Source organism: Trichomycterus rosablanca, chromosome 21 (assembly GCF_030014385.1).
Source record: "Trichomycterus rosablanca isolate fTriRos1 chromosome 21, fTriRos1.hap1, whole genome shotgun sequence".
Classification (NCBI taxonomy): Eukaryota; Metazoa; Chordata; class Actinopteri; order Siluriformes; family Trichomycteridae; genus Trichomycterus; species Trichomycterus rosablanca.
Window position 1 is genome coordinate 14,063,731 of NC_086008.1, and position 13,480 is coordinate 14,077,210.

The following is a 13,480-nucleotide window of genomic DNA, read 5'->3' on the forward strand; positions in this document are numbered from 1 at the left end:
GGTCGCTGGTTTAAGCCCCACCACTGCCAGGTTGCCACTGTTGGGCCCTTGAACCCTCTAAGTCACTTTGGATTAAAGCGTCTGCTAAATGCTGAAAATGGAAATGTAAGGCTATTGGTCCAGCAGCTAAGCCAGATGGAAATTGGGTCCTTCAACAGTACAGTGATCCCAAGGACACCAGCAAATGGCTAAATAAATTAATGTCCTTAAACATCACTTACCTGAACATCACTTATTGTTAAAATAAATTGGCCAATTGTTTCTCCAAAATAATGTGACTCCTACAAAAAACATTTACTACATACAGTAGATTATTGTTTCATCCAAAGCGACTTACAGTACTGTGACAGTATATTGTCTAAGCAATTGGGGGTTAAGGGCCTTGCTTAAGGGCCCAACAGTGGCAACCTGGCTGTGGTGGGGCTTGAACCAGTGGCCTTTCGATTACTAGTCCAGTTCCTTAACCACTAAGCTACAACTGCCTAGTGGTTATATATAAGAGATACACCAATCAAGCATAACATTATGACCCCCTTCCTAATATTGTGTTGGTCCCCCTTTTGCTGCCCCATACACAACAAACTGTGATGCACTGTGTATTCTGACACCTTTCTATCAGAACCAGCAGTAACTTCTTCATTAATTTGAGCTACAGTAGCTCGTCTGTTGGATCGGACCACACGGGCCAGCCTTTGCTCCCCACGTGCATCAATGAGCCTTGGCGCCCATGACCCTGTCGTCTGTTTACCACTGTTCCTTCCTTGGACAACTTGATAGATACTGACCACTGCAGATTGGGAACAGCCCACAAGAGCTGCAGTTTTGGAGATGCTCTGACCCAGTTGTCTAGCCAACACAATTTGGCCCTTGTATACTTGCTTAAATCCTGCTTGTAACTAGGGGTGGGTTTATAAAATCGATTTTTCGATTTGAATCGATCTTTATTTGAATGATCCGATATCGATTCATATAAACGCGAGATCGATCTTTTAAATACGCCCCTTTTTACGGTGTGCACGGAGATCTGTTACCTCTTTTAATCTCGCGTGACCAGCCGCTGTTTTTTCGTGCAACGAGATCTGACCTGCACATCAGTTCAGCATGGCAGAAGCTCCATGTTCGGCTAACGTGCTGACTCTAGCGCGCGTCTGTTCTGTACCATAACAGAGAAGGTGAATAAAGTTTTATGCTCCCGACGATCTGTTATGTGCCGTGTATTTGTTCCTTTATTAATCCAGTGCATTACTAAGACACTCGGTTACAGTAGTTTGGGAGAGCAGACAGACTCATCTGAGATTCTTCCTGGTGATAGATGGTGTAGTGTGAAACCCCCTATCACCGATTAGTCGTGCAGTGTGAACTGTACAGCGACCCGGACCGGCAAATCAGAAAGTCGTGTAGTGTGAACTTGGCATAAGCTGTGCAACAGCCAGGTGTATGTTTACATTACATGTACACTGTTGTAGCGTGTCAGACATATAAAATAATAATAATAAAAAAATTAATGTTACTGTTTTTTGTTTTGGATTAATTATTTATGTAAAAACAAATATTTTTAATAATAAATGTTCTTTGTACAGTTATCACATTTGTTCTGTGAACATCTGTACATATTTAAACAAAACCTGTTAATGTAACTCAAATATGCCTAAATGTGTTGAATCGAAATTGAATCGAAAATCGAATCGAAAATCGAAGATCGAATCGAATCGGGACCTTGTGAATCGGAATCGAATCGATCCAGGAAATTAGTGGCAATACCCAGCCCTACTTGTAACACATCAACTTTGAGGTTAAAATGTTAACTTGCTGCCTAATATATCCCACCCACTAACGGGTGTCGTGATGAAGAGATAATCAGTGTTATTCACTTCACCTGTCAGTGGTCATAATGTTATGCCTAGTCGGTGTTGGTAAATACCACACCCTGATTAATAAAAAAAGAATTGAAGGTGTACTTTCTTTATTTAATGACTGTATATTGCCTATATATATGACTAAAGATGCCATAGCTGTATGATTAATTTTAAGCACCCCATTAGTATGAAGGAGTGGCTCATTCCTTGTAGCCATGCAAAGTAGCACTGTAGCAAATGTAAAATCAATCTTACCCCCGTCTTCTCATCTGTGATGGTGATTCCAGACAGGGAGATGTTCACCCACACTCTCTGCTTGTGTTTCCCCTGAGAGCGAGCAGCTGCTGCCTTGCCCTAAAAATGCCAATTCACAAATGTAAGAACAGCTACCAATAAATTCTCTGAGATTTTGATTAAAAAAAGCTTTACTGTCTAGAAGTGTGAAAGCCAAAAGGAAGTGAGATGAATACATACTTTTAGTTTCATCATAGAGTCTTGGCTCATTTTGTCCCCTCTGGCCTCAGGCACGTCGTCCACTCCGATGAGTTTGGATTTGTACCGTACGCCATCATTTTTGAACCTGGCCAGCAGGAATTCATCTGTTTTCTCTGGAGAAGCTGAAGCTATAAAATAGAGATGTGGAAAACAGTTAGAAATTGTTTATGCTATTATGCTACCGGTTCAATTGTTTATGCTATAACATTAAAACCACCTCCTTGTTTCTACACTCACTGTCCATTTTATCAGCTCCACTTACCACATAGAAGCACTTTGTAGTTCTACAATTACTGACTGTAGTCCATCTGTTTCTCTGCATGCTTTGTTATCCCCTTTTCATGCTGTTCTTCGATGGTCAGGACTCTCCCAGGACCACTACAGAGCAGGTATTATTTGGGTGGTGGATTATTCTCAGCACTGCAGTGACACTGACATGGTGGTGGTGTGTTAGTGTGTGTTGTGCTGGTATGAGTGGATAAAACACAGTCCACAGGAGTTTTACAACATCTCACTGTTGCTGCTGGACTGAGAATAGTCCACCAACCAAAAATAACCAACCAAATAACCTGCCCCGTGGGCAGCGTCCTGTGACCACTGATGAAACAGCAGCAATAGATGAGCGATCGTCTCTGACTTTACATCTACAAGGTGGACCAACTAGGTAGGAGTGTCTAATAGAGTGGACAATGAGTGGACACGGTATTTACAAACTCCAGCAGCACTGCTGTGTCTGATCCACTCATACCAGCACAACACACACTAACACACCACCACCATGTCAGTGTCACATCTCTGACTTTACATCTACAAGGTGGACCAACTAGGTAGGAGTGTCTAATAGAGTGGACAATGAGTGGACACGGTATTTACAAACTCCAGCAGCACTGCTGTGTCTGATCCACTCATACCAGCACAACACACACTAACACACCACCACCATGTCAGTGTCACTGCAGTGCTGAGAATGATCCATCACCTAAATAATACCTGCTCTGTGGTGGTCCTGACCATTGAAGAACAGGGTAAAAGGAGGTTAAAAAAAGCATGCAGAGAAACAGATGGACCACAGTCAGTAATTGTAGAACTACAAAGTGCTTCTATATGGTAAGTGGAGCTGATAAAATGGACAGTGAGTGTAGAAACAAGGAGGTGGTTTTAATGTTATGGCTGATCAGTATATATATATATATATATACGTATATACTGTATATAGCATGTCCACTAATAAACCTAATAATTTAAAAATGATTTTATATTCTAAGAAAACAAAATAGTGTAAAAACAGTGTAAATTAATCATTTGTTGATTAAATCAGTATTTAAATCATGTTTTGATCAATGCAATGTGAAAAACAACTCAGAAAGTACAAACTGTTCAGTGTATTGTGTTTACATATTACTATGTGACTCTTGGCCGAGTCTCCATGATTCACAGCTCAAAAGACAAGTGCAGGTCCTACTTAATCAACACAACCTGTCATTACGTTAGGTACTTATTAGGCAGCCTTTGTTGTTTACTTAAAAGTCTTTTCATTTCAGTCTCAAAGATTTATCTGCTTTATGTGGTTGACATTAATCAAGTGTCAAAGGTGGGTAACTAAAAGCACCTCTATAATTCCTGCTATTTTGTGATGATTGGCATTTATTGATGCCTTGAAGGGGAAAAAGAACTTAAGATCTTAGTCAGCAAATTATTAAACACACCACAGATTGATGGGCTGGATTCTGTGTTGAGTGTGTAGTCACTATCTACTATGTACATCTACGTATATTTAACCAAATATTGGGAATTTTATTGGTTTATGGATATACAAATGAAAAAGAAAAAGAAGGCACTGTTTGGTTAATGTTTTTGGTTTGTTTGTTTATTAGGATTTTAACGTCATGTTTTACACTTTGGTTACATCCATGACAGGAACGGTAGTTACTCATTACACAAGGTTCATCAGTTCACAATGCCATATCGTACACAATCCTGGACAATTTCTCCAATTCACCTCACTTGCACGTCTTTGGACTGTGGGAGGAAACCGGAGCACCCGGAGAAAACCCACGCAGACATGGTGAGAACATGCAAACTCCACACAGAAAGGACCCGGACCACCCCACCTGGGGATCGAACCCAGAAGCTTCTTGCTGTGAGGCGACAGTGCTACCCACTGAACCACTGTGCCGCCCCATCTCTGGACCTAAGCACTTCTCTGACAGTTACAGATTGGTTGCACACACAGGATGGGCTTCAGGAGTATCTTTGATGTTCAGAATTTTGAAATTAGTAGTTCATCTCTACAAGGCAAGTCAAGTGCCATTGAACTTAATAATTATCATATGCTGTTTAGTGTAGCTAAAGATGAGGAATCTTGTTCCAAAATGCAACATTTAAAAATGTTGAAAAAAAAAAAAATACTATTGTGTGGACTAGGCCCTTAGAGTAAATATGATTCATACTAGAGTGCCTTTTCTTACATAAGAATTTCATATGAATGTTTCTTAGATTCTTCACATTTATCCCCAAAAGCTGAATGTTGATGATGAGCTAGATAATCTCTTCCAACAATGTTTTTTTTTAATGGGCACAAATTACTACAATCTTCTGAAAAGCCTCCCCTTGGGGTGGAGGATGATAAGGGCACAGAAGGATTAGGGGGGTGGGGGCAACTCATGTCCACAGTTTTGGAAGGGGATGTCCAACAAGTTTATCGTAAGGTGTCCATAGATTTTTGGCTATATAGTGTATCAGTAACACTGGATTTCTTTGCCATTGATCTTTTTTGTGATTTTTTAAATTTCTTATTTATTGATTTTGAAATTAGTGGCTTTCATTTTGCTGCTGTTTAATTCCTTTATATTGCTTTTTACAAAATAGGGTAACCTTCTACAAGTAGTTGTATTTCTTTTTTAGGGGCTTTATTGTTTTTTTTTTCTCCTCTCAACCTTCTCTTGTAATTTCAGCTGATTGTGTGGCAGTTTGCCACTTAGCTGTTGTGCCTGGGTAGAGTGCACGGGTGGAGAGACTAAGTGTGGGTACGACTGAACACTGTAGACAAGTTAAAGACACTATTGACTTTCAAAACATGCAGGGACTTAATAGGCTGGAGGTTCCCCCCTTATTATCACTGAGACACAGGACAACCCCCACAGTAGTGAATGTTCTGAGCTCATTCATTCACTTCCTTCCCTTTTAAATAGGTCAGACACAAGTGCTTTTCTCAAGACTTACTGCAGTAAAACCTATAAATCAGGTTCAGTCGGACAGACTGAAGAACACAAGAAGACATTTTCATTATTTACAGTCTTCTGCAAAATATAATATAATCCATATATATACATTTATCCATACAAAAGCTATAGATGCTAACATGACGTTAAAGTTCTTTAAATAGCCAAAGATGCTAAGATGGTAACATGTTAAAGTCAGTCAGTCATATAAATAGTCACAGATGCTAATATGACCTTAAAGTTGGTCTTGTAAATAGTCATAGATGCTAACATGATGTTAATATAGTCAGTCAAGTAAATAGCCTTAGATGCTAACCTGATGTTAAAGCCATTCTGTCAAGTAAATAGCCTTAGATGCGAACAAGATGTTAGGTTCAGTCATGTAAATAACCAGAAATGTTAAAGTCAGTCAAGTGAGTAGCCAGAGATGCTAACATGATGTTAGGGTCAGTCATGTAAATAGCCAGATATGCTAACATTACTTTAAAGTCAGTCAGTCATATATACAGCCTTAGATGCTAACATGATGTTAAAGTCAGTCAGTCATAGAAATAGTAATAAAACAAATCTTTTTTCCACATAACCTAGCTTGTTTAGAAGTTGGGGTCATAGCGCAGTGTCAGCCATTGTACAGACCCAACAGTGGCTGTATGGCAGAGCTGGGATTTAAACCTGCAACCTTTTGACTGGTATTCCAAAGCTCTACCAACTAGGCAACCACTGTCCTGATCTAATACCTTACCAAAGTTTCAAACAGCTTAAATACAAACCTGACCTATAAGCAATTTCAATAGCTTCACCCAGCTACAGCACTTCAACCTGAAACACCGGCCACCGCATGATCTTAAACACCTTTTTGATGTCTCTTAACAGGTCAGTATCCCTGACATTCAAGGTCAGTGACTTTAATTCCCTAAAAAATAACTTCATATATTAAAAAAAATCAGTTCACCACAAATCAGGCTTCCAATAAAGCAAATGTAACCAACTGAAAGCCGTTTGTTAATTAAACAGTCTAATCAAACTTCCCCAGCAACTTCCAAAGCAGCTAAATAATCCCAGATAGCCCAGAAGAACATTAATAACCCCTGTAACGCCATCGGACAAAAACAACTAGATATTATAAACAGAACCCTCCAACCCCAAGCCTAATACACCCCTCACCGTTTGCCCTGCTTCACTTTCTACCAGGAAGTTCACATCTAATCTCCATTCAATCAACAATTTAACATCCAAGCTCTCATTCAGGGACACTTCAAATCCCTAAACCACACCAGATTACTCCACTAATCACATCCCAATCATACAAATACCACAGCTAATATCTTAAGCCTCATTACCTCAAGTTAAACCACTCTCTACATCCTTACCTCCTTATTCAAGCTCTTCTTAATCCGCCCTGCAGCTCCCTAAATTTAGCACTCCTACATTTGGGAGCATTTCACAAACATCGGGTCCCATCACCAGTGCATCCAGCAGACTCATCCTTTCAGCCTTTATTCTCCCTTCTATTACCTACAAGTACACAAATATGCTTTGGATACTCCCTTCCAACTAATACCACAACTGTAAGCTAATACCTTACTTGGTTGCAATAATTTCCTTCAGGATAAATAAATTCTATCCATCCATCCATCCAATCCATCCATCCATCCATCCATCCATCCATCCATCCACCCAGCATCAACCAGAAGAGAATGAGTATGCCTTCCTAGCCTGGTTTCTCTCAAAGTTCCTTTATCATGCGACTAAAGGAGTATTTTCTTGTTTTCCTTGCCCCGGCTCACTTAGGGTTAAGACATAGGTCTTTTCCAAGTCGTTCAAGACATCTAAGGCCCCATAAATTAATCAACCCAACAATCTCTCACAAGCCCAAAAAGTCCACCCATCCAGAGCCAAGACTCTAATCTGTACAGCCAGTACCTCAACCAGATAATCTCCATCTACTCATCTAAAGAACGTTGTGAACCAGCAGCCATAGTGGAAGTCTTGTACAGCTAGTACTAATCCAATGCATTTAGAAACTGAACACTAGTCACTGTCTGTGAGCAGTCTGGCATGTTCTTCTGATGTTGTGTGGTTCCTAATTTTTTCCACCTCTTAAGAATAATTAGAAGGTGAAATAGCAACTCAGAATTATCCCTAGATCTGAGTAGTGTAGTAAGTATTTAAGTGTTTTACACTGATGTGTGATGAGTCGGTCGTAATTTTTTGCTATGATTGACTACTGAGTATGTGAGTGAGTTAAAAGCCCAGTACAGAAGGTGCTTCGCATTTACAAACAGCTGGATATTTATTACCACTTTTTAATAAATCTTTGTATATATCTTAGTAGATTCATGATTGTTCCAGGTTATTATTTAATGAATTTCCATTTTAAATATTTGGTATATTTCTTTTGTTATACTTGGAATGCAAAAAAGGTGAATATGCAAAATAATCTAGACTCTTTAAATGGTTAGTTTAACAGGCTACAAAGGTCACTGTTTCAAACAAATCATTCTTATATTGTAGCCCCCCAGCAGATACTGTAGGGCTTTTAAGTAGTGAAATATGTCTGTCATGACCTGTGACCTCTTAAACTCCTTATGTGGCAGACAGCAGGATTTAAGACTTAACTGTGTCCCGCTGTGACCTGATATGAGGTGATTTGACGTAAACAAGTGACATCTACTTAAAAGGCCAACCATTTACAAATAAGCCCCCTGGTACAAGCAAGTGATACCGGTGCTCACATGCAGATTTATTTTTAGCAGTGGACAAAACTGGATCCTTAGACACAGCTGGTACATCTCAGATTTTGTTACAGACTCACCTGTATTTCTGCTATTCTTGAGTAAAATATTAACCATGTCCTAATAATAATAATAATAATAATAATAATAATTTATTATTATTATTTTATTACTATTAATATTACTATTATTATATTTTATTATATAATTACTATTAAAATATTTAATCAGATCTAATGAGAATAATAATAATGATAACAATAATAATAATTATAATTATTATTATATTATATTTTATAAGTAAAATATTTTTTATATTTAACTAATAAAATATATTACACAATAATTACTATTAAAATATTTTATATCCCAATATAAATAATAATAATAATAATAATAACAATAATGATGACAATAGTAATAATAATAATTATTATTATTATATTACATTTTATTATATTTTATTAATTAAATATGTTATTATATAATATTTTATTACATAACTACTATACACTATATACTACACTATTACAATATTTTATATCCCAATATAAATAATGATAATAATAACAATAATGATGACAATGGTAATAATAATAATTATTATGATGATTTAAAAATGTATTATATTTTATTAATTAAATATTTTATTATATAATATTTTATTAAAATTTTATATCCTAATAATAACAATAATGATGACAATAGTAATAATAATAATTATTATTATTCTTTTCCTTTTTATTATATTTTATTAATTAAATATTTTATTATATAATATTTTATTACATAATGACTATTAAAATTTTATATATCCCAATAATAATAATAATAATAATTCTTCTTCTTTTTCATCAATTGACATTATGATAAATTCAGTACTGTTGCTACTCACTCTCTGATTTAAATGCCCTGCAAAGATTATACCAACAGCACAAAGTGCAATGCTAAAAAAGATCCTTATGTAACAGCAAACTAGTCTTTGTTACTGTTTTCACCAAGTAAAACACTTGAAAATGAAGGAACAACAGAAAAAAGCAGTGCTATTTTAAAGTTCTTCAAAGACCTCAGCTGTGCTACCGGTCTGGCCGGGTGTAACAGACAAAATTGGCTGTGTCTGTGAAGGGATAGGTCGGAGGGGATTCCACATCATTAATGCTATAAAAATGTGACCTCTCCTGTCTGGTCAAGGCATAGGTATGCATAGTGGAGGTGCACACAAGGGTACGGCCCTTTGTGTAAAGACGTAGGCGGCAACTGCATAGGTTTCAAAGAGGGCAGGTGCTAGTCTGTGGCTGTCCTTGGCCAGAGTGGGGGAGCTGCAAGTTGCACGACACTTCTGGTTCTGTGAACTGATAAGACAAATCTATTTTTAAAACACAAAATGCTATGTTTGGAGACACTGTAGCTGTAAAGTATGGTGAAGGGAGCAGCATGGTATGGCACTGATTTGCTGCCATACGCCTAGACAGTTTGTAATCATTAGGAAAATATTAAATTCAAAATTGGATTACGGATATTACAGTATTCAGTGTCTGAATAGCGGTCTGTCACCAGGCTGGATAATACACTCACTTTCTTATCTGCTTATCCAACTGGGGTCGCAGGGGGTGCTGGAGCCTATCCCAGCTTTTCAATGGGCGCAAGGCACACAGTAACACCCTGGACGTGGCACCAGTCCATCGCAGGGCAGACACACACCCACACACAAATACACACACTTATTCACCTATAGGGCAATTCAGTGTCTCCAATTAACCTGACTGCATGTTTTTGGACTGTGGGAGGACACCGGAGCTCCCGGAGGAAACACACGCAGACACGGGGGGGAACATGCAAACTCCACACAGAAAGGACCCGGACCACCCCGCCTGGCGATCGAACCCAGCTCCTTCTTGCTGTGAGGCGCCAGTGCTACCCACCGAGCCTCCGTGCCACCCCTGGATAATACAACAAATCCCAAAACAAAGAAGTAAATTACTATGGTGGTGGTGCTTAATCCAGTCACCTTCCGATTATGTGTCCATTACATAAACCATGAAGCTATCACTGCCCTTGGTAAAGATGGTCCCTACAGGCTAAAATGTGCAGATCACAGACCACAGTTTCTAAGTGATTTATACAAAAATAGGCCATTCCAAATATTCACCAACTAAAAAAAGACCAGGGTAGCAAAAATGAATTCTATCTGTATTTATAAATTACAGCTGTTTACACGCTCGCATTGAAAACGCCGAATGGAACAAACAGTCCAGATGCGAGGCGCTGTAGGCTCCCCGGTGTGGAACTGTGAGAATCAGGCTGCTTGTTTTCAAGTCTGAGAAAAAGGATCATAAACAGACAGGGTGGAGAGCGATTCACACTCACAGCTGGAAGGTATTGTGAAAGCAGCATGAGAGCCTTAATGGAATCCATCACCGGAGCACTCTTCCGGCATGAGCAAACCAGGCAACACAAACAATACCTACACGCACCAGCACAGCTTAACTAAATACATCAGGAAAAGTACTGGGTCAAAGAGGCAAAACAATGGTGCACAGACGGTATTTACATTTTGTACAACACTGTGACCTACATTTGAAGAATCTGACCAATGTAGTAGAAGTTAGAGGTCAAATAAAACCAATCTTTATTCGAATCAACCACATTAACAACCTTTCTGGCGTCTTTACTTGGGTTTTTATTAGGGCTGGCACCAATCCGATACTCTGTATCTGTATCGGTCCAATATTGGCCCAAATCACTGGGTCGGATATCGGAAGGAAAAAAAAGATGTAATCCGATCCGATACACTTGCTTAATGTAAATAACACTTAATGTAATAAGCCTGTCTGTGTTGTTGGTGTTGGGAAACTAACTGGGCCCTTTTAACTGTATTTAATCTGTGGCACATACTGTACTGCAATCCCCTTTGAAAAACTGATGCGTCTGTTTCATTTAAGAATAACTCCAAATGTCTGAAACTCCACACACAATATTCGACTTTAAAGCTTTTGGAATTTCACTGGAATGAAAATATTTCAATATAGTCTGTCACTAAAGCTTAGCTAGCCTTTAATTTTACAACCACTGGTTTTTTTCCCATTATTTACAGAATGTTTTCATCGAATCATTTTAAGTGGCGAGGGCAAAAGAGGTATTCCAAGGCCAATCCCAAATAAAGAACCACATTTTCCTTCAAAATACTCAAGCTTCGATGTTGTGATGTTATTTCAGTATCGGGAAACGGAACGCGGGCTCAAATGTCACAAGGATTTGTCCTTTCGAAGTATGTCCTCGTCAAACTTAAAAGAAACAATCCCAATTTTCTCTAACACCACCGTACCACAATAATAACGCACAAAACCTAGCAAAACAAGTCTTTCCATCATTACTGCGGACTACAAACACAACCCTAGTAACAGAAAACAAAAGTCCTGAGATAAACCAGACGAACCAGACATCATGGACCCCAGCCTTCTAATCACGACCTGCGGAGCTAGGTTAGCAAAACAAACGATTTGCAAATGCAGTGTACAGCCACATACCCTTCTTCTTTTCCTTCTTGGATGGCGTCTTCATGGGTGCCTGCTCGGCTGGAGGCATGCCGGGTTCCACCTCTGCAGACATTTTTTGAGGCCAGCCTCGCGTGATGGGGTAATCAAAAGCAGCTCTCTATCCTCTCCACTCTGTAGTGTGCTCGCCACAGCTGGACTCAGCAGTACACCATGGTTAGCAACGCAAGGGCTGGAGACACAAGCAAAAAAAAAAAAGACTGTTAAGATAAAAAAAAAAAAAAAAAAAAAAGACAAGCCTTGTGATGAAAAATACTCAGGAATGTGTTGGAACCACGACTATGACTGCTGTTAATTACGCCAAAAAACATGCAAGGTGGCTGCTACATGTTTGCAGATGTTTTAGCATTAATTAGGTTTGCGTGCCTTGTCAGAAATATACAACACAAGCAAAGCCCACAGAATATTATCACAAAACTCTTGGGAGACTCAGCTCTGCCATCCAGCTGGGCTGGGAGGCCACATAAACAACGATTGGCCCGTTGTTCATCCAGGTAGGGTGCCAGATAGGGACTCCTCATAAGTGATGCAATTACGACCTCTGCTGGCTGAGTAGAAAAATAATACTGATCAGGGTGTGGCTCACCGTGCACAAAGCTGATCCGCATATTAACTCCCCTCGTGCAGGTAAAAGTCTGCACACATGTCTGAGGGGGCGTGTGTCAGTTCACTCTTCTCAATCGGGGTGGGGGTCAGCACCAGTAGAGAGGAAGCATAACACAATTGGGTAAAAACTGGCCGCACTAAAAATCGGGAGAAAATGCATGAAAAAGTCTTGGGAGTGCTCTCAGGTGGCGCAGCGGTAAAACACACTAGCACACCAGAGCTGACATCTCGAACTCGTCGGTTCGAACCTCAGCTCTGCCATCCGGCAGTTTTGACCTCTGCTGGATGATTGATGGCGCCTGTACAGAGATGAGGGATAATGCATTGATCAGGGTGTGTCTCTCTGTACACAAAGCTGATCCACATATAAACTCGCCTTGTGCAGGTAAAAAGATGCAGTCGGCTACTGCACACGTGTCGGAGGGGGCGTGTGTCAGTTCGCTCTCCTCGATCAGGGTGGAGATCAACATCAGTAGAGAGAAAGTATAATGCAGTCTTGAGAGTTGTTTGGCAAATGCCTAATGAGCCTTTAGTTCTTTTTGGTCAGCAATGGTGTGCACCCTGTCCCACGTTTGTCATTTTTGTATACACTGACACTGAGGCAAGTGAGGCCTGCAATTCTTCAAATGTTTTGAGTTCTTTTGTGACCTCCTTGATTAATAATTGATGCTTTCTTTTATTTTGTTAGACCAGCCTTTCTTGGGAAGGTTCACCATTGTTCCAAGTTTTGTCCTTTTGTGGATAATAACTCTCACTTTGGTTTGCTGCAGTCCCAGAAGATTAGCTTTGTAATTTTTTCTCAGACTGTTGGATTTCAATCACTTTGTTTCACATCTGAATCTGTTTAGAATGTGGCATCATGTTTCTGTTTTTGAGAAAGTTTGGCCTGTGTCACATTGTCAAACATTGTCAGTTTAAGTGAAGTTTAGACTCAACAAGTTTAGCAGTAATCATACATGGTTACGGCTGGCAAAATTGAATGACAAATGGAATCAAGCTGTATGTAATGGGTT

General features: G+C 39.2%; 1 protein-coding gene across 5 annotated transcripts in view; it reads right to left on the reverse strand.

Annotated features, from left to right (window-relative positions):
* Positions 1 to 13,480, reverse strand: part of si:ch211-204c21.1 (disabled homolog 2) — a 58,155-nt gene that overhangs the window by 21,064 nt on the left and 23,611 nt on the right. For 3 of the 5 annotated variants that reach the window (XM_063018070.1, XM_063018071.1, XM_063018068.1), the window contains exons 2-4: positions 11,835 to 12,033; positions 2,331 to 2,479; positions 2,112 to 2,210 (exon numbers count right to left, since the gene is read on the reverse strand). In XM_063018070.1, coding sequence (XP_062874140.1) covers positions 2,112 to 2,210; positions 2,331 to 2,479; positions 11,835 to 11,916 — 330 coding nt within the window. In that variant the 5' untranslated portion in view covers positions 11,917 to 12,033. Of the gene's footprint in view, positions 1 to 2,111; positions 2,211 to 2,330; positions 2,480 to 11,834; positions 12,072 to 13,480 lie in introns of those variants that run through there. The other 2 variants (XM_063018069.1, XM_063018072.1) reach the window with 2 other exon arrangements.